The sequence below is a fragment of the Microcaecilia unicolor genome, chromosome 1, assembly GCF_901765095.1.
Source record: "Microcaecilia unicolor chromosome 1, aMicUni1.1, whole genome shotgun sequence".
Taxonomy (NCBI): Eukaryota; Metazoa; Chordata; class Amphibia; order Gymnophiona; family Siphonopidae; genus Microcaecilia; species Microcaecilia unicolor.
Window position 1 is genome coordinate 170,851,380 of NC_044031.1, and position 23,496 is coordinate 170,874,875.

At 42.0% G+C, this 23,496-nt stretch overlaps 1 protein-coding gene across 1 annotated transcript in view; it reads left to right on the forward strand.

Annotated features, from left to right (window-relative positions):
- The first annotated feature begins 406 nt into the window (after positions 1–406).
- LOC115471638 (cyclic AMP-responsive element-binding protein 5-like) overlaps positions 407–23,496 on the forward strand; it is a 218,906-nt gene continuing 195,816 nt past the window's right edge. The window contains exon 1 of the mRNA XM_030205415.1: positions 407–547. Within this exon, the coding sequence (XP_030061275.1) occupies positions 407–547 (141 nt within the window). The remainder of the gene's footprint in view (positions 548–23,496) is intronic.

Genomic DNA, 23,496 nt, shown 5'->3' on the forward strand with positions numbered 1-23,496 from the left:
GGGTAAGGAATAATATATTGTAGAGGAATACATTCGAGTTATTCCCCAAGTTTTCCACGTCATTACTGTGACCCCTGACGCAGGTGCTAGTCACCGAAACACGGCCCGTGTCGGGTCTTTTTGTCAAGGCTCATTCATTAAAGAACTGTGTTCCATTTTTAAAGGCCCGTGGTGCTGTTTTTTTTTGTTTGGACTTTAGTTTGTACTTTGTTCCCTCTCTTTTCTTATATACAACCACAAAATAACCTTTTAAGGTGGATATTATTCACAATGATCTCCTTTCTATTATCGACCAGACAGAAGAGAAGAGGGTTTTGTTGTTGTTGTTGTTTTTTTTTTCCAGTTCTGGCACAGTACAATTGGGCACAAAAACAAAACATAAGAAAACCAATGGACTGCTGTCACAATGTCAGGAGTAGAAGTGAGCCCTTGTGCTGATCCAAGGACCAGCAGTCAGAAACCCAATGCTTGGGTCACCTGTAGCGACCACCATTCCCCAGCGGTTGAACACCTGGGTTCAGGTGGCCAACAGGACTTAGGAAGTCAGGTGAGAAAGAGGACTCGTCTCAGACAGAAGGAGGCGAAGACAGAGCAGAAGTCAGTACCAGACAGTGGTCAAGGCAGGTGCCAAACCAGCAGTAGTCTGTTCCAGGCAGTAGTCAGGTGAGGCAGCGATCCAGCAGTGGTCAGGTCCAGGCAGTAGTCAGGTCAGGCAGCGATCCAGCAGAGGTCAGCTCCAGGCAGAATTCAGGTCAGACAGAACAGCAACAAGATAAACGCACAAGACACCAAGAAGGTTGTAGCTGAGGCAATGAAGTAGTGAGAAGTTCCTGGTTTAAAAGTGAAGGCATCTGATGTCAGAGTAGGCGTGCCCAAAGTGTAGGAGTCAGAAGGGGAAGTATAAGGTTTGTTTGAGGAGAGAAGGCTTGGCTCCAAACTTGATGTCTCAGGTACGTGACAACTGCATTAGGGGCTTATAGCCTATTTAGTTGTTTAAACAAATGAGAGATCTGCATGAAACAAAATATTTATTTTTATTATTTTGACTTGTAAAACCACTTGTCCCTGAAACATGCTCAAAACATAATAATTCGTTTGTGTATCTGAAATGTGAAATTCTTCAAAAGAAATGTGATTCCATGTATCCCAATGAAAGGAGAGTTCAATTTTACTTCCATTTAATTTCAATGTATTCCATCTTTATATCACCAGGCTTCCCAAGGCAGATTACAACAACAGTTAAGATGAACCCATCAGGAAACAGGATATCCTCACTGAAATCAGTACATGTATTACTGTATTCTATAGAACAGTGTAGAAAAATGAGCACGATATACAGAGTTTATTACTGCTGTTTCTACCAGCTACAATAATTTCTTAAGCTGTTTTAGTAATACTGAATTTTATTTCATGATATAATATCTAGATATGGGAAGCTGTCATATAAATAAAAAAGCTGTCAAATAAGTGAAACATGTTTTATCCTCCACTTTTTAAGACATTGCCTATCCAACTGGAACAGGTTTAGACTTTTACAGATGGGACCACACATAGGCAGTCCATTATTTCTAATCATTTGCTATTTTCAATAGTGTGTGCTATTGTTTTGGGTGAGCTAAACTGGCAGCAAGCTCCACCTACTAGCTTTAGCCCACATAGGACTAGATTCTGTATGTGGCACCTAGAAAATATCAGTGCTGAAAAAAGTACACCTAGGCCTGTTCTATAATATAAAATATTCCAAAATTTAGGCATACTTTAAAGAATACGACTAAATCTCTGCGCAGCTTTTAGAATATAAGCTCCCATCTGTGCGACTTAAATTTAGCTGCAGGCAGTTACGCCATGTGGCATAAATGGCAACGCCTAAACTAGACACAGACCGGGTGTTCTATAATAATGCGCATAGATTTCAGAAATGCGCATGACCCGCCCATTCCAGGCCCATGGCCACACCCTCTTTTCAACCATGCGACTTAGAATTTACATGCATCGTGTTACTGAATATGTTGAGACTGTGTGTAAATTCTAATGCCAACTAGTGTCAATAATTGCTTGTTAATTGGCAGTTATTTGCACTGGTTGGCGCATTAACTAAAGTTGCATGTGCAAGTCCAGAATGACTGGATTTGCAAGTCGTGCTATATAGAAGCCAGGGGATAATGGGCTAGATAGGCTCATGCCATCTCCGTCCCAATCTAACCTCCTTGAATCTGTCAAAGGAATTTTGTTTGTACAGCACAACTTTAAGCACGTCATGCAAAGACTTTCACATTTATTTCGGAAGCCAGACAAAGATGTTGGAGGATATCCCCTCTTCGAATAAGTATGCTTGGGCTTAGACTCTGTCAAACTCAAATCCAGAAGTGTAGATTGTGTAATGTAAGTCAGTCAGTCACTGATGTGTGTTCTTTAACTAAAATCCATTTACACGTTTACTTATTTGTTTAGCAAAAGTATCAATCATTTTTTTGTCTTTTTTTTGTTTGTTTCTGCAAATATGATAACTCTAGGTTTGCTGAATATAGCTTGTTGGTCACGGGGTTTGGTTCTTTTAAAGCGAACAAGCACTAGGAACCAAACCTCTTATTCATACTTTTCTAATCATAATCTCTGTTGTGCCTGTCAGCACCTTTTTTTTTAATGTTTCTGTAGATTTTCCCCTCCCCACTTGTATTTCCAGAGGTTAGCATATAGAACAAGCCCTGACAAGATGTATTACTTGCTACCCACCATTTTTAAGAGGGTGAGAAGGTCAGACTCAATAAAGCTTTAATAGTGGCTCCTGCAGATATGTAGGGCTCTGTGACCCCTAGTTGTGTTTTGTTGGGTAGTGACTGGTAGAAAGGATTAAGGTGTCTGCTGAAATAATGGCCATTATCTGTTAAGGGACCAATGTTAGGTGTACAGCTAGATTTTAACTGTTATGCTAAAGCAACTTTGAATCACGGCTGTCTGCTGTATAGTTAAATGCTACTGTGGGGTGTGTGTGCATGTGTTTTTGTTTTTTGTTTTCTTTAAAATTGAGGAGCTTTCACCGAACCTCTTTTTAACACTATACTAGGCTTCTAGAATAATTTTTGTAAAAGGGGGCTCCTGGGAACCCCCTCCAGTGCATTGCTATGTATAGTAATGCCTTAGATTGCTGCCAGTTATTTTGAAATGTTTCTGTGCTTTCAGGGTGGGGGGGGGGGGGGGGTTGCAGAAGCTGTGCAGCAGAGCCACGGCACCATTGTGAAATTACTGATCCTAGCACTGACAAAAAAGGGTGACTTAAAAAAGAAAAAACCCTGCATCTGCATTGGCGTCCTTCCCTCCCTCCCAGTCCCCAGGACTCTTTCCCTGACTAAAAAATAAATTAAATCCCTATTCTCTTAGATAAGGCAGGTAGGCACTGCTAGAAGAGTTACGGACAATGCCCAATCACTCGCTCATTCCTTCCCTGGCAGCACCCTGGGGTTGCACCAGGTGGGGTTAGCCTGCCTTATAAGGGGAAAAACTCCTTTATTGCAGATTGGCTCCACCTAGTGCATCTCCAGGATGCTGCCATTTTCCAAGATGGCAGTGCTGGAGGCAGGAGCAAGTGGGTGTCACTCCTATTTTTCCTATTTTAAGTTACGACAGGAGGGTTGGGGTTTGGATGGTGCCACTAGACACAAGAGATTTAATTTTTTTCTCTTTTTAGTTGGGAAAAGGGGAAGGGAAGGAGACAGATGCATTAAAAAAAAAGTCACCTTTCAGTCGGTTCATGAGCACGTTGTTTTAGAATTAGTAACTTCGCAGTGGAGCCATGGTTCTGCCACAGAACTTTCTGCATTGGCCCGAGTGCAGGGAAACAAGGGGGCCAATTCAAGGTATCTGGGGCAGCATGGTCAGATTGGGGAGGGAGGAAAGGAGACGCCAGTAGACACCCACTCCTCTCAACCAACTGTTCTGTGCTGCTCTGTACCTGGTGAAAATGTTCCTGCATTAGCTGCACATCCAACATGATTTTAGCAAAATCTTTTGACATGGTTCCACATAGACAACTAATAAATAAACCAAGTGCCCTCAACATGGGCCCTAAAGTGACTGACTGGATTAGTAACTGGTTGAGTGGAAGGCAACAGAGGGTAGTGGTAAATGGAGCTCATTCTGAGGAAAAGGATGTTACCAATAATGTGCTGCAAGTTTTGGTTCTTGGGCCGGTTCTTTTTAATGTTTTTGTAAGCGATATTGCTGAAGGGCTATTTGGTAAGGTTCCCCTTTTTGCAGATGATACCAAAATTTGCAAAAGGGCAGACAGCCTTGATGGTGTGGATAACACGAGGAAAGACTTAATGAAGCTAGAGGAACGGTTTGGAATTTGGCAGCTTAGATTTAATGCTAAAAATGCAGGGTCATGCATTTGGGCTGCAAAAACCCAGTGGAGCAGTACAGTTTAGGGGGTGTAATTTTTTGTGCACAAAAGAGGAGCCGAGCTTGAGTGTATCATATGTGATGATCGTAAGGTGGCCAAACAGGTAGAAAAGGCAATGGTGGAAGTTAGAAGGATGGTTGGATGCATAGGGAGAGGAATACATATACACAAATACATTTATTTTATGCTTGTATACCGCATCAACCTCTAAAGTTCTGAGCAGTTAACATAAAGAAGTCCAAGACATACTCTTAGAAAATATATACAGCATTAATTCCCAAGAAACTCAGTTTTTTTTGTTTATTTTAAATTGGTGGAATGCCAACTGAAAATTGACACGAGGAAACGATTATTTCCATAATTTTGGAGCTTGTACAGCTAAAAGCTTGTTGTATAGAGTAAATCTCTACTCCCTTAATGGAGGGGGAAACAAAAAAATGAGTTGTTAATAGATCTTCTATCCCTATTTTTGGGCAACAACACCAAGCGAGGTAGATTTGTGAGGAACTGGGCAACATTCTGGGGAAGGGGGAGCCTATTCCGAAAGGATGGACTCCACCTTCGGCATTTAAAAAGGAGATAGAGCAGCTTTTAAACTAGAAACGGGGGGGGGGGGGGGGGGGGGAAGGTTGACAGTCGCTCAAAAGCGCATGGTTCGGGATAAGGTATCTTTCAAAGATATCACCAAAAGAGAGAAGATAGGGTATCCTGATAGTGAGCAGTGACATAGCCAAAGGTGGGCTTGGGTGGGCCCGGGCCCACCCACTTTGGGCTCAGGCCCACCCAGTAGCAGCACACCTATGATGTGGCTGGCAGGGATTCTCAAGCCCCACCAGCGAAAAACTCCCAACAACTGTCCCTCCTGCATATAGCACCTTGTAAATAGTAGATCTTCGCCTGCTACATACATACTATTCACACCGGCCCCACAGCCTTCCCTCTGATATATTCCCGCCTATGCGGAAACAGGAAGTTGCATCAGAGGGAAGACTGTGGGGCCAACATGAGCAGTGTGTATTAGTTTCTGCTCGCTGCCAGTGAAAATCTGCTATTTAAAAGGTATTCAGGGGAGGGGGATGTTTAAAAGATCATATGGCATGCAAGCGAGAGAGGGAGAGACCAAATCACTTGTGGGACAGGGCGGAGTTCTTCAGCCCACCCATCTTGGGCCCAGGCCCACCCAAAATTGGGTGTCTGGCTACGCCCCTGATAGTGAGGTTGCAAAAGAGACCATAGTAGATCAGGTGTCCTTCAATAAAAATAAAATGCAGACTAAAGATTGCAAATTAATACTGTCAAGTACTGAGCATGATGTAAATAGGAACAACAAACATAGTTTGAAATGTCTATATGCGAATGCCAGGAGCCTAAGAAATAAGATGGGAGAGTTAGAATATATTGCACTAAATGAAAAATTAGATATAATAGGCATCTCTGAGACGTGGTGGAAGGAGGATAACCAGGGACACTGTCATACTGGGGTACAAATTATATTGTAGTGACAGGGTGGATCAAATTGGTGGAGGGGTAGCATTATATGTTAAGGAGGGCCTTGAATCAAATAGATTGAAAATTCTGCAGGAAACAAAACACTTCTTGAAATCACTGTGGATTGAAATTCCTTGTGTAAAGGGGAAAAGGATAGCGATAGGAGTGTACTACTGTCCGCCTGGCCAGGATGAACAGACGGATTCAGAAATGTTAAAGGAAATTAGGGATGCAAACAAACTGGGCAACACAATAATAATGGGTGATTTCAATTATCCTGATATTGGCTGGGTAAATGTAACATCGGGGCATGCTAGGGAGGTAAAATTCCTTGATGAAATCAAGGACAGCTTTATGGAGCAGCTGGTAAAGGAGCCGATGAGAGAAGGAAAAATTCTAGACCTAGTCCTTAGTGGAGCGCATGATCTGGTGTGGGAGGTAATGGTGCTGGAGCCACTTGATAACAGTGATCATAAATGATCGGATTTGATATTAGCTTTGAAGTAAGTATACATAGGAAATCAAATACGTTAGCATTTAACTTTAAAAAAGGAGAATATGATAAAATGATTAGAACAGTGAAAAAAAAAACTTAGAGGAGCAGCTGCGAGGGTCAAAAATTTACATCAGGCGTGGATGCTGTTCAAAAACACCATCCAGAAAGCCCAGGCCAAATATATTCTGCGTATTAGATGGAAGACCAAATGAAAGCCAGCATGGTTAAAAAGTGAGGTGAAGGAAGCTATTAGAGCTAAAAGAAAATCCTTCAGAAAATGGAAGAAGGTACTGACTAAAAATAATAAGAAACAGCATAAGGAATGTCAAGTCAAATGCAAAGTGCTGATAAGGAAGGCTAAGAGGGACTTTGAAAAAAAGATTGCATTGGAGGCAAAAACACATAGTAAAATTTTTTTAAGGTATATTAAAAGCAGGAAGCTGGGAAAAGAATTGCTTGGACCGCTAGATGACCGAGGAGTAAAAGGGGCGATCAGGGAAGACAAAGCCGTAGCGGAGAGATTAAATGAATTCTTTGCTTCGGTCTTCACCGAGGAAGATTTGGGTGGGATACCGGTGCCTGAAATGGTATTCGAAGCTGACGAGTCGGAGAAACTTAATGAATTCTCTGTAAATCTGGAGGATGTAATGGGGCAGTTCTACAAACTGAAGAGTAGCAAATCTCCTGGACTGGATGGTATTCATCCCTGAGTACTGATAGATCTGAAAAATGAGCTTGCGGAGCTATTGTTAGTACTATGTAATTTATCATTAAAATCAAGCATGGTACCAGAAAATTGGAGGGTGGCCAATGTAACACCGATTTTTTAAAAAGGTTCCAGAGGAGATCCGGGAAATTATAGACTGGTGAGTCTGACGTTGGTGCCAGGCAAAATGGTAGAGATTATTATAAAGAACAAAATTACAGAGCACATTCAAAAGCATGGATTAATGAGACAAAGTCAACATGGATTTAGTGAAGGGAAATCTTGCCACTCCAATCTACTACATTTCTTTAAAGGGGTAGAGAAACATGTGGATAAAGGTGAGCCAGTTGATATTGTGTATCTGGATTTTCAGAAGGCGTTTGACAAAGTACCTCATGAAAGACTCCAGAGGAAATTGGAGAGTCATGGGATAGGAGGTAGTGTTCTATTGTGGATTAAAAACTGGTTAAAAGATAGAAAACAGAGAGTAGGGTTAAATGATCAGTATTCTCAATGGATAAGAGTAGTTAGTGGGGTTCCCCAGGGGTCTGTGCTGGGACTGCTGCTTTTTAACATATTTATAAATGACCTAGAGTGAGGTAATTAAATTTGCTGATGACACAAAGTTATTCAAAGTCGTTAAATCGCGGGAGGATTGTAAAAAATTACAAGAGGACCTTACGAGACTGGGAGACTAGGCGTCTAAATGGCAGATGACGTTTAATGTGAGCAAGTGCAAAGTGATGCATGTGTGAAAGAGGAACCCGAATTATAGCTACGTCATGCAAGGTTCCACGTTAGGAGTCACAGACCAAGAAAGGGATCTAGGTGTTGTCGTTGATGATACATTGAAAACTTCTGATCAGTGTGTTGCTGTGGCTAAGAAAGCAAATAGAATGTTAGGTATTATTAGGAAAGGAATGAAAAACAAAAATGAGGATGTTATAATGCCTTTGTATCGCTCCATGGTGCGACCACACCTCGAATATTGTGTTCAATTCTGGTCGCCGCATCTCAAAAAAGATATAGTGGAATTAGAAAAGGTGCAGAGAAGGGCGATGAAAATGATAAAGGGGATGGGACGACTTCCCTATGAGGAAAGGCTAAAGCGGCTAGGGCTCTTCAGCTTGGAGAAAAGGCGGCTGAGGTGATAGAGGTCTGTAAAATAATGAGTGGAGTTGAACAGGTAGATGTGCAGCGTCTGTTTACGCTTTCCAAAAATACTAGGACTAGGGGGCATATGATGAAGCTACAATGTAGTAAATTTAAAACAAATCGGGAGAAAACTTTTCATCACTCAACATGTAATTAAACTCTGGAATTCGTTGCCGGAGAATGTGGTAAAGGCGGCTAGCTTAGGGAGTTTAAAAAACATTTGGACTGCTTCCTAAAGGAAAAGTCCATAGACCGTTATTAAATGGACTTGGGGAAAATCCACTATTTCTGGGATAAGCAGTATAAAATGTTTTGTACCTTTTTGAGATCTTGCCAGATATTTGTGACCTGGATTGGCCACTGTTGGAAACAGGATGCTGGGCTTGATGGACCTTTGGTCTTTCCCAGTATAGCAATACTTATGTAACAGATGAATAGGACAATCCCCATTAAGAATCTTGTATAATGTACAAAGTAATTTAAATAGAAGCCTTGCCTCTATAGGCAGCCAGTGAAGCCCAAGAAAACATGGGGAAAGCCTCTCTGTAGACAGAAAAAAAATCAATCTAACCGCAGTATTTTGAATTGTTTGCAAATCTTCAGAAGGTATTCCTTGGGGCGGCTAGATAAACAAGATTGTAATAATCTATTTTAGATGGCAGAAGTGACTGTACCAACAATCTGAACTGCACAAATTCAAAATATTTACGTAGACATCTAAGGTTACGAAGAAGGAAAAAGGCACTTTTGGTTTGCGTTAAGCTGCATTTCAAATGAGAGGGTTTGATCAACATAAACCCCTAAGATCTTCACCACAGGGGAGAGTATATATTTAGTCTGGTCAACTGGTATATGATCCACAGTTGGATCAGGATTATTGCCAAACAATAAAAGCTTAGTCTTGTTAGTATTAATTTTAAGTAATGTTGAGACATCCAAGAACTAATTGGAACAAAATGGCTTTGAACCAGAGATGACACTTAGGCCAAAGCGGAAGAAACAGGAATTATAATGGTAATATCGTCAGCATAGCTGTGTGTTGTAAAACCCTCTCTTGTCAATCCCAGATCCAGAGAATGTAGAAATACAATAAGCATGGTAGGTGACAAGGGGGAACCCACATGGATTTCTTCAGCTATCCAACAGTATTACGCTACCCTTTACCCTATAGGATCGTGAAACCAGAAAACCCCTAAACCAGTTTAACACCATCTATACCAATCTGATTCAGTACTGAAATCATATCATGGTGCACCCAAATGCAGACGAAAGATCAAATTGAAGAAACAAGACCTTGTCATCTGTACACACAATACATTGAGCAGTATCGCAGACAGAAAATACTACAGTCTCAGTATTATGGGAGGAACAAAAACCTGATTGGGGTAAGTGCAATTGGGGTATGCTTTGACAAATAAAGAGTCCAGTTGGAAATGGAATTAAGCTTCCATAAGCTTAACAAAAAAAGGTATCGGTGCTACTGGTCTCTAGAGTTCTCGAGACACTTTTGAAACCTTCATAATAGGCATAATTATTTCACACATTCTACATGGGAAAGAAGAAAGTAAACATTGAATCCAATCAAATAAAATAAGCAAAAACTCGTGTGAAGGCACAGTTGGAGGGAAAGGGTCTAATACACAACATGATTTATTATAATTTCAAAAGAGTGATTTAAACAAAATCCGATCAATAGGAAGAAAATCTGTCTATTCTATCCCCAATAATTTCAGAAAAATTACTTACAATATCATTTACATATGGAGCATTATCGAATCATTAGTCATTTATTTTGAAAGCAAGTAGCTAACTCAGCTGCTGTGGGAATCGTACCTTCGTCCAAACAGATCAGATGAGAAATTTTTGTCACTTCATTTCTAATCTCCTACAGGTCTGCTTTAGTTTAAGTAATTAGAATTGAACTATTTACTGCTTTTGCAAGTTACTCTAATCTTTAAACACTTGGGCGCAATCTCATCTAAAGTACTAATGCGAAACTCCTTCCATGGCCAGTGGGAAAAAGGAGGTGATGTTCTTCTGTGTAAGTTCCTGGTCAGACGTCATTTGGAATACTGTGTACAGTTCTGGAGACCGCCGCTGCAAAAAGATATAACCAGGATGGATTTGGTCTTTGTCATAAAGCGTTGGGGACAGACTTAAAGATCTCAATATGTATACTAAGGGAGAGGGGAGATATGAGAGAGACACTTAAATATCTATGCAGCATAAATGCACAGGAGGCAAGTTTCTCTTCAGTTGAAAGGAAGCTCTGGAACCAGGTAGCATAGGATGTCTCAGAAGTAACCTGAGGAAATACTTCATGAAAAGGGTGGTGGATTTGTGGCATGACCTCCTGATGGATGTAATGGAGAGGAAAACAGTACCTGAATTCAAAAGAGCTTGGGGCAAGTACATAGGATCTTGAAGGGGTAGGAGATGGCATAGATGGGTAGACTGAATAGGCCATATCGTCTTTATCTGCTCACATTTTTCATTCTATGTTTTTGTTTTTCTATTTTTGGTTTGCATGCCATAGGTTGGCTAATCACTACATTTTTCATTAATTTCTTGCTGGGAAATGTAGTCCAGCTTTCTCAAAGAAGGTTATGCTTTACATTTCCTTATGTTTTAATGAGTGGAAGTTACTTTTACCCATAACTTTTTCATGACGCGCTCTTCCTAGCTGCTTGTCACACTGTCTGTGTAACGGTGCTGCCGTACATAGGTGGCAATAGCAGTTGCTGCTTATACAATCGGCACTGAAATCAGTGCCAACTAAGTGTATTCTATAATCGGCACCTAGATTTGGATGCCGATTTATAGAATACGCTTAGTTGATATTTTAGTACCTAAATCTGCGTGCGTCCATTTACACCAACTAAAACATGGTGTAAATCCCGGTGTATAGATTTAAGTGCACTGGGCCATATTCAGTGGTGTGCTGGTAAATTTTTAGCAGTCTCTCCCCGGTCCACCTCTGCACGCCCCCCCCCCCCCCACAACAGGCTCTCTCCCCAGTCCACCTCTGTGCCCCCCCCCCCTAAATTGCAGAGCCGGCTATAGCCGGGGAGAGAGCCTGGGAGGGGAGCAATGCATTACTCTCTCCAGGAAGACTGGGATTCTGTGGTGCAGGGCAAGCCGGCTCTGCTGTTCTTCTCCTCCCTTGTGCGAGCTACAGGGTCCTAGTCTCTGAGTCTAGTACATACATGAAGAAGGCAACTTGGTTGTCCAGTGGATTCTTCGGGGTAGGCAGGAAAGATCCCCAGTCTTTCCTGCCCGCTGCCGGCGCTGACTCTCCTGCGGCGTTACTGCTTCGCTCTTCAAAAATGGCCACCGAGACTTACAAGTGCGGCCTCTGAGATTTCAGTAGAAGTCTCGGCAGCCATTTTTAAAGAGCAATCCGGCAGCGGGGGAGGGTCAGTGCCGGCAGCAGGCAGGCAAGACTGGGGATCTTTCCTGCGTGCCCCGAAGAATCCACTGGACAACCAGGGTAGTTGCCTTCTTCAAGTATGTATACTGGACTCGGAGCCTGGGACCCTGTAGCTCGGGGGAGGGAGGGAGGAGAGCCGGCTTGCAAGATGGTAAAAAATTTAACAACCGGCTCTTGATAGCCGGTGCGAGCTGGCTCCAGCACACCACTGGCCATATTCTATAACTAGGTGCCTAAATTTTAGAATGCCCACAAAACACCTATAACCATGCCCCTTTTTGCCTGTGTGCATTAGACGTTCGGCACACATCATTGTAGAATATGCTTAGCAAGTTGTGTGCCTAAATTCTAATCAGTGCTGATATCAGCGCTCATTAGCTTATTAAGCCAGTTAAATTATGTGTGGTGTTAGAATCCGCACCAATTTCGGCACCTAAATCCACACTATACAGAATCTAGGGGTTAGTGACTAATTTTTCTCACTAAAGAGAGAGTGCTAGCACCACTCATGGACCAACACTAAGCCTGCTTTGCAGAATAAACACAAGTTATGCTTATAACCACACAACGATGGGCTGTGTAGGCATTGCTGTGCGGCAGTTGCTAGTGTGGCTTTGTAAATGGGGGGGATAGCAAGGTGTAAAGATTTTAAAAATTTGTTTTTGGCAGTCAGAGCTGCCACTGATTGCATAAGCAGCTTTGAAGGTCAGACCCATTAAGTTTAGGCACAATTTGATTTTTAATTGCAAGTCTGTTGTGTTTAAAATAGGGAACACCTGATCCTTATTATTCTTTATTCTGCCATTGCCTTTGTGGTGCAGAGAATAGATAAGTGAGGGGGGAAAAAAGAGCCACCTTTTTAATTAGACAAAAGGACCATGGCATAGAGCCTCTAAAAACCAATATTCTAGTTTTCTGTTTTCTCTTTCTAGTGTAGTGCTCTGGTCTTAGAGAAACCTGAATTCAAAAGGACCAGTGTAGTCTCCAAATCTCATATACCGCTGATTCTGGTTTATTACATTGTTTTAAAAATTATGGTTTTTAATTTCTGTTTTTAGAGTGTTCCTTTATACCCTTTGCAACCTTCAGCGGCCACTTTGCCTGTTTTTCATACCAAGCTTCTAAACTGTTAATCTTTGTGCCTATTATCTATTTCCAAACATGAATTATTGACTTTCATTTCTATGTAGTCTGCTTCTAAATTCTAGCTCCTCTTCACCTGATCCTCTTTCATCTGCAACATCATTCATATCCACAACTGCCTCAGCCAGTATCTCCGTCCCCAGATAGTGCTGTCAACACCAGTAATGTTTTTGTTGTTGTTGTTTGTTTTTTCTCATGTGCTACTGTTTATTAACCACTTTATTTATTAGAATTTATTTACCGCCTTTTTGAAGGAATTCACTTTTATAATAACCACCTAAAGCAGTGTACAATAGGTATAGCTTGACGTAAAGACAATATTAAAATTATCAAATGTAAACTGTAACACCCCAGCTACTCATGTGCTGAGAGCCCTTTTATGGCTCCTGTCTAGCCTCAAACACTCTCAGCCAGGGCTCACTAGTGCTTTGTTTCCAGAAATGCTTAGAGACAAAGCTTCTCTGTGGCAGCTTGTAAACTTGGTCTCAATGTTTAGACTTCCCCTTTAACTCAGGGTGACTCCCTCATGTACCACCAGTTCGTGGACATGCCTCCCTGCTGTATCCTCTGGTAACAGATCACTCTTCTGGTACCCCTGATGGGGCCCCCTGTTACCCTTCTTGGGAATAGAAACCTGGTTTCTCCGCTTTCATCAATATGCAAATTCACTCTATCCCAGATGCAAATTCCCTTTATTAGCACCATGCTCTAGTCTTATGGGGAATAACTTCTTTCCCACATATCATTCAACTTCCAGCAATACACGGTTCCATTACTACTAAAAGGCATACCAGGTAAATACCTTCTTGGTTTTTAGAGGGATCCTTCTCTCTCCACTTCCAAGGGATCTCCTCTAGCAGGCTTCAGGCTTCCCAGGTCCCCATCTCCTTTCCTTCTTTTTCTCTCTTTTTCTTTCTTTGTTTTTTCTCTCTCTCTCTTCTTGGAGGGTGCTCTTTATAGTGTGCCTAATTATCCTCCCCACCTCTTTAGGCCCCTCCCCCTGGTTCCACAAAGGTCCAGGCCTCCAACTTTCTCTCACCTACTCTGAGAGATCCCCCTGATGGCCTCTTCAGAGAAGGGCAGGTCATGTACCATGAGCACCCCCTAGCTGTCCCTTCAGGTCATTACTTGGACCTACCCCTTTTGGCTCCCTCTAGGGACCAGATCAGGGCATTTTCCAGTGTTTCCCTAGGACAGCGCCCTCTGGCAGCCTCCTCAGGGTAGGGCAGTCCTGTGTTTATCACAAAACATAAAATTATAATCGATGATGTAAATTTTGAAGATGGGCAAATTAAGTTCTAGTAATAGCAATAATATACATATTCAAACAGCACAGCAGAACATTCATAGGACAATATGATTCATATTATCAGAATACAAATGAAATGTCATAATATGCACACATTTAGAACAGATAACATGATGTGCACAATGACTGAACAAATATCGTTAAAAGCAGATGAGGGGACAAATATAGTTGACGTAGATGGGATGGGAAGGACAAAAGCATTGGGATAAATGGTGGCTACACTGAAGGCAAATCATCTATAAAGTTGTGGAACCAGTCTTAGTTATGTAGAAAGCTAGTCCAGGTGCAGTGTGAGTGGATAGTCAGTTGCACATGTATTAAAGGTTTGGGTGAAGAGCCAGGCTGTTGCCTGCTCCATGAAATAGAGGTAGCCTTGAGCTAGTCGTAGTAGCCTCTCTGGGAGTGAGTTCCAGAGTGTGAGGGCTACTCCTGAGAAAGCTATCCAGTGGCTATCACATTGTGCAATTTTTATTATTATTTTCCCCCTTTTGACAAAGATTTATTTTATTTTTATTTTTGTTGCATTTGTACCCCACACTTTCCCACTCATGGCAGGCTCAATGCGGCTTACATGGGGCAATGGAGGGTTAAGTGACTTGCCCAGAGTCACAAGGAGCTGCCTGTGCCGGGAATCAAACTCAGTTCCTCAGGACCAAAGTCCACCACCCTAACCACTAGGCCACTCCTCCTACACAGATGTGTAGTGGACTAGCTTATGTTTTAGGTTCTTTGGCCCATTTTGTATGAGAGCCTTAAAAATCCGTTTTTGGCCCTGTGGAGGACTGGTAGCCAGTGCGGCTTTTGTAGGTAAGGTGTGATCTGGTAAAGATTGAGGATTCATGAACAGTTGGTTGGTACAGGGTCTGGTGTACCATCTGACTAATAGGGAGAGTGAACTGGTTTATGATATGCAGAATCCCAGTGACTTATACTGGCATGTATTTAGTGTTGTACCTGTTTAAAGTGGTAACTTGTCTACCTAAGAAATGCAGTTGGGAGACCTGTGACTTGCATCCCTGTCCTCCTGCTCTGTTTATCCATCTACCTGCAACTAGGTGGTTTTTTTTTTGGGGGGGTGGGGTCGCCTATTTTATAAACATCATTAGAAGAATTTTGTTTTCAAGATGCCTTGGATAAAATTATTTTGACACACACAGATTTTGAAATTTTCATGAACTGATAGGGTGCTTTGCGCATATTCCTGCTGTGTTCCTAGTATTCCTTGTGAAGATGTTAGAGATTGTGCTGGCTGCATAATTACAGGATTATCTTTTCAAGTTTGATATTCTAGATCCCATACAGTCAGGACTTAGGGTGGTTATAGTACAGAAACCCTTTTAATTGTATTCATTTTGGAATGTAGGAGAAGCGTGGATACAGGCAAGGAGGCTGCATACATGCTCGATGTTCTTTGAGAGCTAAGAGCTCTTTGCATTGAGCAAGTCTGTTCTCTTGAGGCTAGAACAGCAGACTTGGAGGAGTTGAGGGAGACAGAGGTACATAGAGAAGGCCTACAGGGACATTGTACAGAAGTCCCACTTCCAGTCTGGCAGCCCCTTTGCTGCCTTGGAGGAAACCTGGTGAAGCTGGAAGTAATCCTGTAGCCAGGACCTGCCCATCAGGGGATGCAATATCCTCTCGCACTGAGGATGTGCTTCCATGAGCTTCTGCTCAGGAGGGAAGGGTTAGGACAGCTGTTGTAGTTGGTGATACAATCATTAGGTATGTAAATACCTGGGTGGCAGATGGGCATGAGGATCACCTGGTCACTTGCCTTCATGGTGTGAAGGTGGAGGACCTCACGTGTCACCTAGATAAGATTTTAGATAGTGCAGGGGAGGAGTCAGCTGTCTTGGTACACATCGGTACCAATGACATAGGAAAATGTGTGAGGAAGTGCCAGTTCTGAAAGGATAAAACCAGGCTGCTGGCACTAACTTTTAAATAGAAGATACAGCAGCTTTTAAACTAAAATGGGGGGGGGGGGGGGGGGGGGGGGGGGGGCAACAGTCCCCCAGGAACATGTGGGTCAGTGTGGGGTATCTTTCAAAGATACTATTGAAACAGGATCTTTAGGGTGAAAGAAAGCCAGGAGTGTTTAATGGGAGAACAGAATAAAGGATGCAAATTATCCCCGTCAACTTCAAAGCAGCTTGTAGATGCTAGGAAAAAAACACAATTTGAAGTGTCTATATAGAAATGCTAGAAGCTTAAAAAATAAGATGGGAGAGTTGGAGTTTATAGTACTAAATGAAAAGGTAGATATAATAGGCATCTCAGAGACCTGGTGGATGGAGGACAACCAATGGGACACTATTATCAGGGTACAAATTATATCACAATGATAGAGTGGATCAAATTTGGAGGGGGGGGGGGTGCGTTATGTGCTGAAGAGGAATTTGAATCAAACAGCATTGTACAATCATTGTGGATAGAAATTCAATGTGTGAAGGGAAAGATTATATTGGTAAGGCTATACTACCATTCACCAGGACAGAATGAAAAGATGAATGAACAAATGTTTGCAGAAATTAGGAAAGCTGGCAAATTGGGCAAAATTAAATGGTGATTTCAATTACCCCAATATTGACTGGATAAATGCTATTGACTGGAGTGCTAGGGAGATAAAATTCCTAGAAGTAATAAATGACTGCTTCTTGGAACAATTGGTCCAAGAACTGACAAGAGGGGGAACTATTTTAGATCTAGTCCTTAGTGTAATGCAAGGCGATACGAGAGGTAACTATGTTGGATCTGCTGGGAAACACTGATCATAACATGGTCAAATTGGAGCTAATGTCTGGAGTGAAGTCTCTAAGGAAATCTACTATAGCACCATTTAATTTTCGAAAGGGTGTCTATGACAACATGAGGAAAATGGTTAAAAAAGCTGAAAAGGTCAGCTGCAAAAGTTAGGACTTTAAAATCAGGCATGGATGTTGTTTAAAAATACCATCATGGAAGCCCAGATCAGATGAATTCCACATAGTAAAGGTGGAAAGAAGAGCAGAAGACAGCCAGCATGGTTAAAAGGTGAAGTGAAGTGAAAGAGGCTATTAGAGCCAAAAGAGCATCCTTCAAAGAATGAAGAAAAGGATCCGAGTGAAGAAAATAAAAAGCAACATAAGCAGTGTTGAGCTAGATGCAAAGCATTGATAAAGAAGGCTAAAAGAGAATATGAAGAAAATGTTGCCGTTGAGACAAAAGCTCATAGTAATACCTTTTTCTTCAAATACATCAGAAGCAGAAATCCTGTGAGGGAATCCGTGGGACTGTTAGATCATGAAGGAGCAAAAGGGGCACTCGGGGAGGCCAAGGCCATAGCAGAGAGATTGAATAAATTCTTTGCTTCGGCCTTATGGAGGAAGATGTAAGAGATCTACTTGCATCGGAAATGGTTTTCAAGAATGACTATCCTGCTTATTTTCGAATGAGAAGGCCGGCCATCTTCCGACACAAATCGGGAGATGGCCGGCCATCTCCTGAAGCCAGCGAAATCGGTATAATCGAAAGCCGATTTTCGCCGGCTTCAAGTGCTTTCTGTCGCAGGGCTGGCCAAAGTTCAAGGGGGCGTTTCAGCAGGGTATGGAAGGCAGGACGGGGACGTGGTTTCGAGATGGCCGGCTTTGGCCGATAATGGAAAAAAGAAGGCCGGCTCTGAGGAGCATTTGGCCGGCTTCACTTGGTCCATTTATTTTTAGGACCAAGTCTCAAAAAGGTGCCCCAACTGAGCAGATGACCTCCCCTTTCTCCCCCAGTGGTCACCAACCCCCTCCCACCCCCCAAAAAAATTAAAAATCATTTTTTTCCAGCCTCTATACCAGCCTGAAATGTCATAACAGCTCCATGACAGCAGTATGCAGGTCCCTGGAGCAGTTTTTAGTGGGTGCAGTGCACTTCAAGCAGGTGGAGGGGGATGGGCCTGGGTGTACAGTTGTGGGTAGTGGGTTTTGGGGGGGGGGTTGGGGGCTCAGCACACAAGGTAAGGGAGCTATGTTCCTGGAAGCAATTTCTGAAGTCCACTGCAGGGCCCACTAGGGTGCCCGGTTGGTGTCCTGGCATGTCATGGGGACCAGTGCACTACAAATGCTGGCCCCTCCCATGACCAAATGCCTTGGATTTGGCCGGGTTTGAGATGGCCTGCATCGGTTTCCATTATTGGCGAAAACCGATGCCAGCCATCTCAAACCCGGCCATCTCTGACATTTGGCCTGCCCCAACCGTATTATCGAAATGAAAGATGGCCAGCCGTTCGATTATGCCCCTCCACATGGACAAACTGAAAAATCTTGGTGAACCTGGAATATGTACTGAGCCAAATCAACAAGTTAGAGTGATTAATCACCTGGACTAGATGGCATACACACCAGGGTACTGAAAGAACTTAAACATGAAATTACTGATCGTTAGTGATCAATCATTAAAATCATCCGTAGTACCTGAAGATTGGAGGTTGGCCAATGTAATGCAGATTTTTTAAGAGTTCCTGAAAATTACAGACCGTTAAGCTTGACTTCAGTGCCGAGGAAAATAGTGGAAACTACTATAAAGAATAAAATTACGGAACACACAGATAAACCTTGTTTAATGGGACAGAGTCAGCATGGGTTCATCCAAGGGAAGTCTTGCCTCACCAATTTGCTTCATTTCTTTGAAGGTGTAGATAAACATGTGGATAAATATGAGGCAGTTGATGTGTATCTAGATTTTCAGAAAGCTTTTGACAAAGTTCCTCATGAGAGACTCCTGGGAAAATTAAAAAGTCATGGGATAGGAGGCAATGTCCTTCTATGGATTAGAAAGTGGTTACTGGACAGAAAACAGAGAGGGTAGGGTTAAATGGCAATTTTTTTCAGTGGAAGAGGGTGAATAGTGGAGTGCCTCAGGGATTGTACTGTGACCGATGCTATTTAACTTATTTATAAATGATCTAGAAAACAGAATGACGAGTGAAGTGATTGAATAATTTTTGTGTTATCTGCATATTTAAAGTTGTCAAAACACAAGTGGATTGTGAAAAATTGCAGGAAGACCTTAGGAAACTGGAAGACAGGGCATCCAAATGGCAGATTAAATTTAGTGTGGACAAATGCAAGGTGATGCACATTGGGAAGATTTATCTGAATCATAGTTAACTGATGGTAGAGTCCACCTTAGGAGTCAGCTCAAGAAAAACTTCTAGGTGTCATTGTAGACAATACACTGAAATCTTCTGCCTAGTGCTCAGCAGCAGCCGAAAAAACAAATGGGATGCCAGGAATCATTAGGAAAGGGATGCAAAATAAGACCAAGGATATTATAATGCCTCTGTATCGCTCTATGGTGCAACCTCACCTTGAGTATTGCGTTTAATTCTGGTCGTCGTATCTCGAAGAAAGAAATAGCGGAATTGTAAAAGGTTCAAAGAAGAGCAACCAAAATGATAGGATGGAACTCCTCCCATATGCGCTTGCTCTGCCTCCTTTTCCCATGTGTTCACTGACTGCCAGGGGCGACCCTATAATGAGGCCAAGTGAGGCAGCTGACTCAAGTGGCAGTACAAGGAAGTGGCATCTTGCCACAAGCCAGCACTCTGCTGCACTCCTCTGGCATCTTTCCTTGTCTTCCCTTCCTTTCTATTCACCGCCGAGTCACTCGCTCACTCCCCCTGGGCCAGCATCTCCTTCCTTCCTTCCTCAACTCTCTTCCCCCGAGTTTACCTTTAATTTGTTTCAAAACTTGCCGGGCGGCAGCAGCGATGCACAGGCACTGCCCTGTCACCAGCCTGACATTCTCTCTCTACTGTGGTGGCCTGCCCTCTCTGAGGTAACTTCCTGTTTCCGCTGGGGTGGGCCACACAGTAGAGAGAGAAGATGTCAGGCTGATGGCAGGGCAGTGCCTGTAAATTGCTATCGCTGCCTGGCAACAGTGTTTTGAAACAAATTAAAGGTAGACTTGGGGGAAGAGAGTTGAAGGAGGAAGAGGGGAGATGCTGGCCTGCTTGGGGGGAGGGGGAGAGTGAGAGAGATGTTAGGCTCACCCCATCTCCTATTTTATCTAACCTCCTTGCCCTGAGCCCATTATACGGGCTGAAGCCAGTATGCAGAACTTGCCACCACACTGGTTCACCCAAAACAATAGCAAAAATTTATTGAAAACAATAATAAAAAGATTATTAGAAATAATGGACAGCCTATGCATGGTCCATCTCTAAAAAGTCTAAAGCTCCAGTAGTTGGATAGGCAACAGATGGAGAACAAAATTATTTTGTACTTATTTGAAAGCTTCCCATATGTAAATATAAATATCATGAACTAACAATTGAATATCACTAAAACAGCTTAACAATTATTGTAGCTGGTAGAGAAACAGCAGTTATAAATGCAGTATTTTGTGCAGATTTTTCTACACTGCTCTATACAATACAGATGGCCAAATTTCAGTAAGGATATCCAGTTTGTTGATGGGTTAATCTTAACTGTTGTTGTCAGTGGCATTCCTAGGGTGGCTGACACCCGGGGCGGATCGCCGATGTGCCCCCCCAGTGCATTTTTACCTGCTGGGGGGGGGGGGGGGTGCCGCGCGCCTGTCGGCTTTGCTCATTCCATGCTCCCTCTGCCCCGGAACAGGAAGTAACCTGTTCCGGGGCAGAGGGAGCACGGAACAAGAGGCGCCGACAGGCGCGTGGCACCCCCCCAGCGGCGTGCACCCGGGATGGACCGCACCCACCGCCCCCCCCCCTAGGAATGCCACTGGTTGTTGTAATCTGCTTCGGGAAGCCTGGTGTTATAAAGATGGAATATACTGAAATTACATGGATGTAAAATTAAACTCTCCTTTCACTGGGTCACATGGAATCACATCTGCATCTATTTTGTATAAGTTTACATTTTAGATACACAGATGGATTATTCTGCTTTGAGGCACGTTTCAGGGACCAGTGGTTTTATAAGTCAAAATTAAAATAAATATTTTGTTTCATGCAGATCTCTTATGTTTAAACATAACTAAATGGGCTATAAGCCCCTAATGCAGTCCATTGCTTTTCTTATATTTTGTTCTTGAGATGACTTGTACTGTGCCAAAACTGAAAACTCTTATCTCTATCTGGTTGATAATAAAAGGAGCTCATTGTGAACACTATCCACCCTAAAAGACTGTTTTGTGTTTGTACATGAGGAATTGTGATAGTGCATATATAAGTGTGTGTTATATATGGAACATAACCACAAAGGAATGCTATGGTCACATTTTCAATATGATAATACTAAAATCCAGCTAAGGAACAGGTTATTTTGAATTAGTCTTCACTGGACCAAACTTGCTTTCCTTGTGCCATCACCTCCAGCTGGATAGGCCATTTTCTGCTGTAGTTCTGTTATGTTAGTAGCACCTTCACTAAGCATGACCTTAATTTCTGCCAGTTCCTTCATTATCCAGTCCAACAAGTTCTGCAGCTGTCACGAAGAAGCCATCTTTAATGGTATGGCTAGATCTTGCTTTGGTCTTTTACTGCTGCTTTGCGCCCCAAAAGCAGTCTCTATCTTTTTTTTTTGCTACGTTGCTATCCCTAGAACATTTCAGCAGCCAGAAATGAGCTGCTGAGTTAAGAATTGAGAGTTTACGCAACAAAATACAAGCGTGGGGAAGGAGAGCATGAGGATTAAGCTGCCATCCCATGTACTGCAGGCTCCACCCCCTGCCATAAAGATGTTCTGATTTTTCTTTAAGAAATTATTAAGGACTCTGTTGTTTAAACAGGCATTTGATGCAAGATGGCTCACAATTTACATATGCTGTCTAATTTTTCAAGGTATGCTGTTGTAGGGGGGGGGGGGGGGGTCTATTGGAATTCTAGGTTATGGTACTAATGATTTTCTTTTATGTTGCTATGGTGACGTAGAAAAAGTGTATTAGGCCACAGGCAGAACTACAAGGTGGAGTCAGAAGCCAAAGGAAAGATTGTTTATTCAGAGACCCCACATGGCCTGTGTTTCAGCAAATGCTGCATCAGGGGTCTGTCAACATAAAGAAATACCACAATTTTAAAAACATAAATGTAACCAAAATTAAAACAAATGCTAAAAAAAACATATAAATACCAGTCAGAAGTACAACATGAGACATCATTCTTTAGAGTTCTTCACAATAGAAGCAACAAATGAAAACACTGTGAAAAAAAGGTGTGTGCGTATGTATATCTATCTATCTATATGTATATATATATTTTAGAACATAAGTATTGCCATATTGGGATAGACTGAAGGTCTATCAAGCCCAGCATCCTGTTTCCAGTAGTAGCCAATCCAGGTCACAAGTACCTGGCAAGATCCCAAAACAGCACAATACCTTTTATGCTGCTTATTCTAGAAATAAGCAGTGGATTTTCCCAAGTCCATTTTAATAATGATCTATGGACTTTTCCTTTATCTACCTATCTATAATAAAAATGTCATATATCATAAAAAAACATGTTTAACAAAAAATAGTTACGATGTGCTGTGGATTTAGTTACATATAGTACTACTAAATTAATAAAATAGTTTACACCAGTCTCAGCAGGCATATATATATATATATATATATATATATATATATATATATAATCGTAAACCATACAAAATGTCAGCGGGCATCCTTAATAAGTATCCTAAATGGGCATCTTCTGCTTATGTCATGAAAAAACATCAGAAGGGTCAAAAAACGCTAAAATATGTCCAAAACCTTTGATATCAAATAACAGTAAAAACATGCAACTAGTTTTATAAAGGCAAAAAATAGGCAAGTACCGTGCTTCTTAATTAGAGCGCGGTCATCATTGTGCCATATATAATTAGGTAATGGGAATGTCAAGAATCATTTAAACACATATTGCTAAATGATTGCCACTGAAAAATTTCACATAGTGTTTATGGACAGGAAAATAGTCATTAGTTATTGTATTCCATAACAATACAACCACTGAGGAACTGAGTTTGATTCCCACTTCAGGCACAGGCCTTGTGACTCTGGACAAGTCACTTAACCCTCCATTACCCCATGTAAGCTGCATCGAGCCTGCCATGAGTGGGAAAGCGCGGGGTACAAATGTAACAAAAAAAAAAAAAAACGAGATTACTAGCTCTTAAAACCATTAAAATCATACAAACCACTATGCATGGATAATTATTCGGATGTTATTGAGGCACCAACCTTGACTATTGATGACTGACTGTCTCTTAATGATCTTGAAATGATCAGTGTAATAACATACCAAAACCGTGGCTACCAAAGAACAGAACTAAGAAATCAAGATAACAAATAAAAGCATTAAAATAACAAAAAACATACTGCAAAAAGACAAACAGCAGTGGCAGTTACCTATGTCTTTTTAAGCAAAAAAAACCTCTTA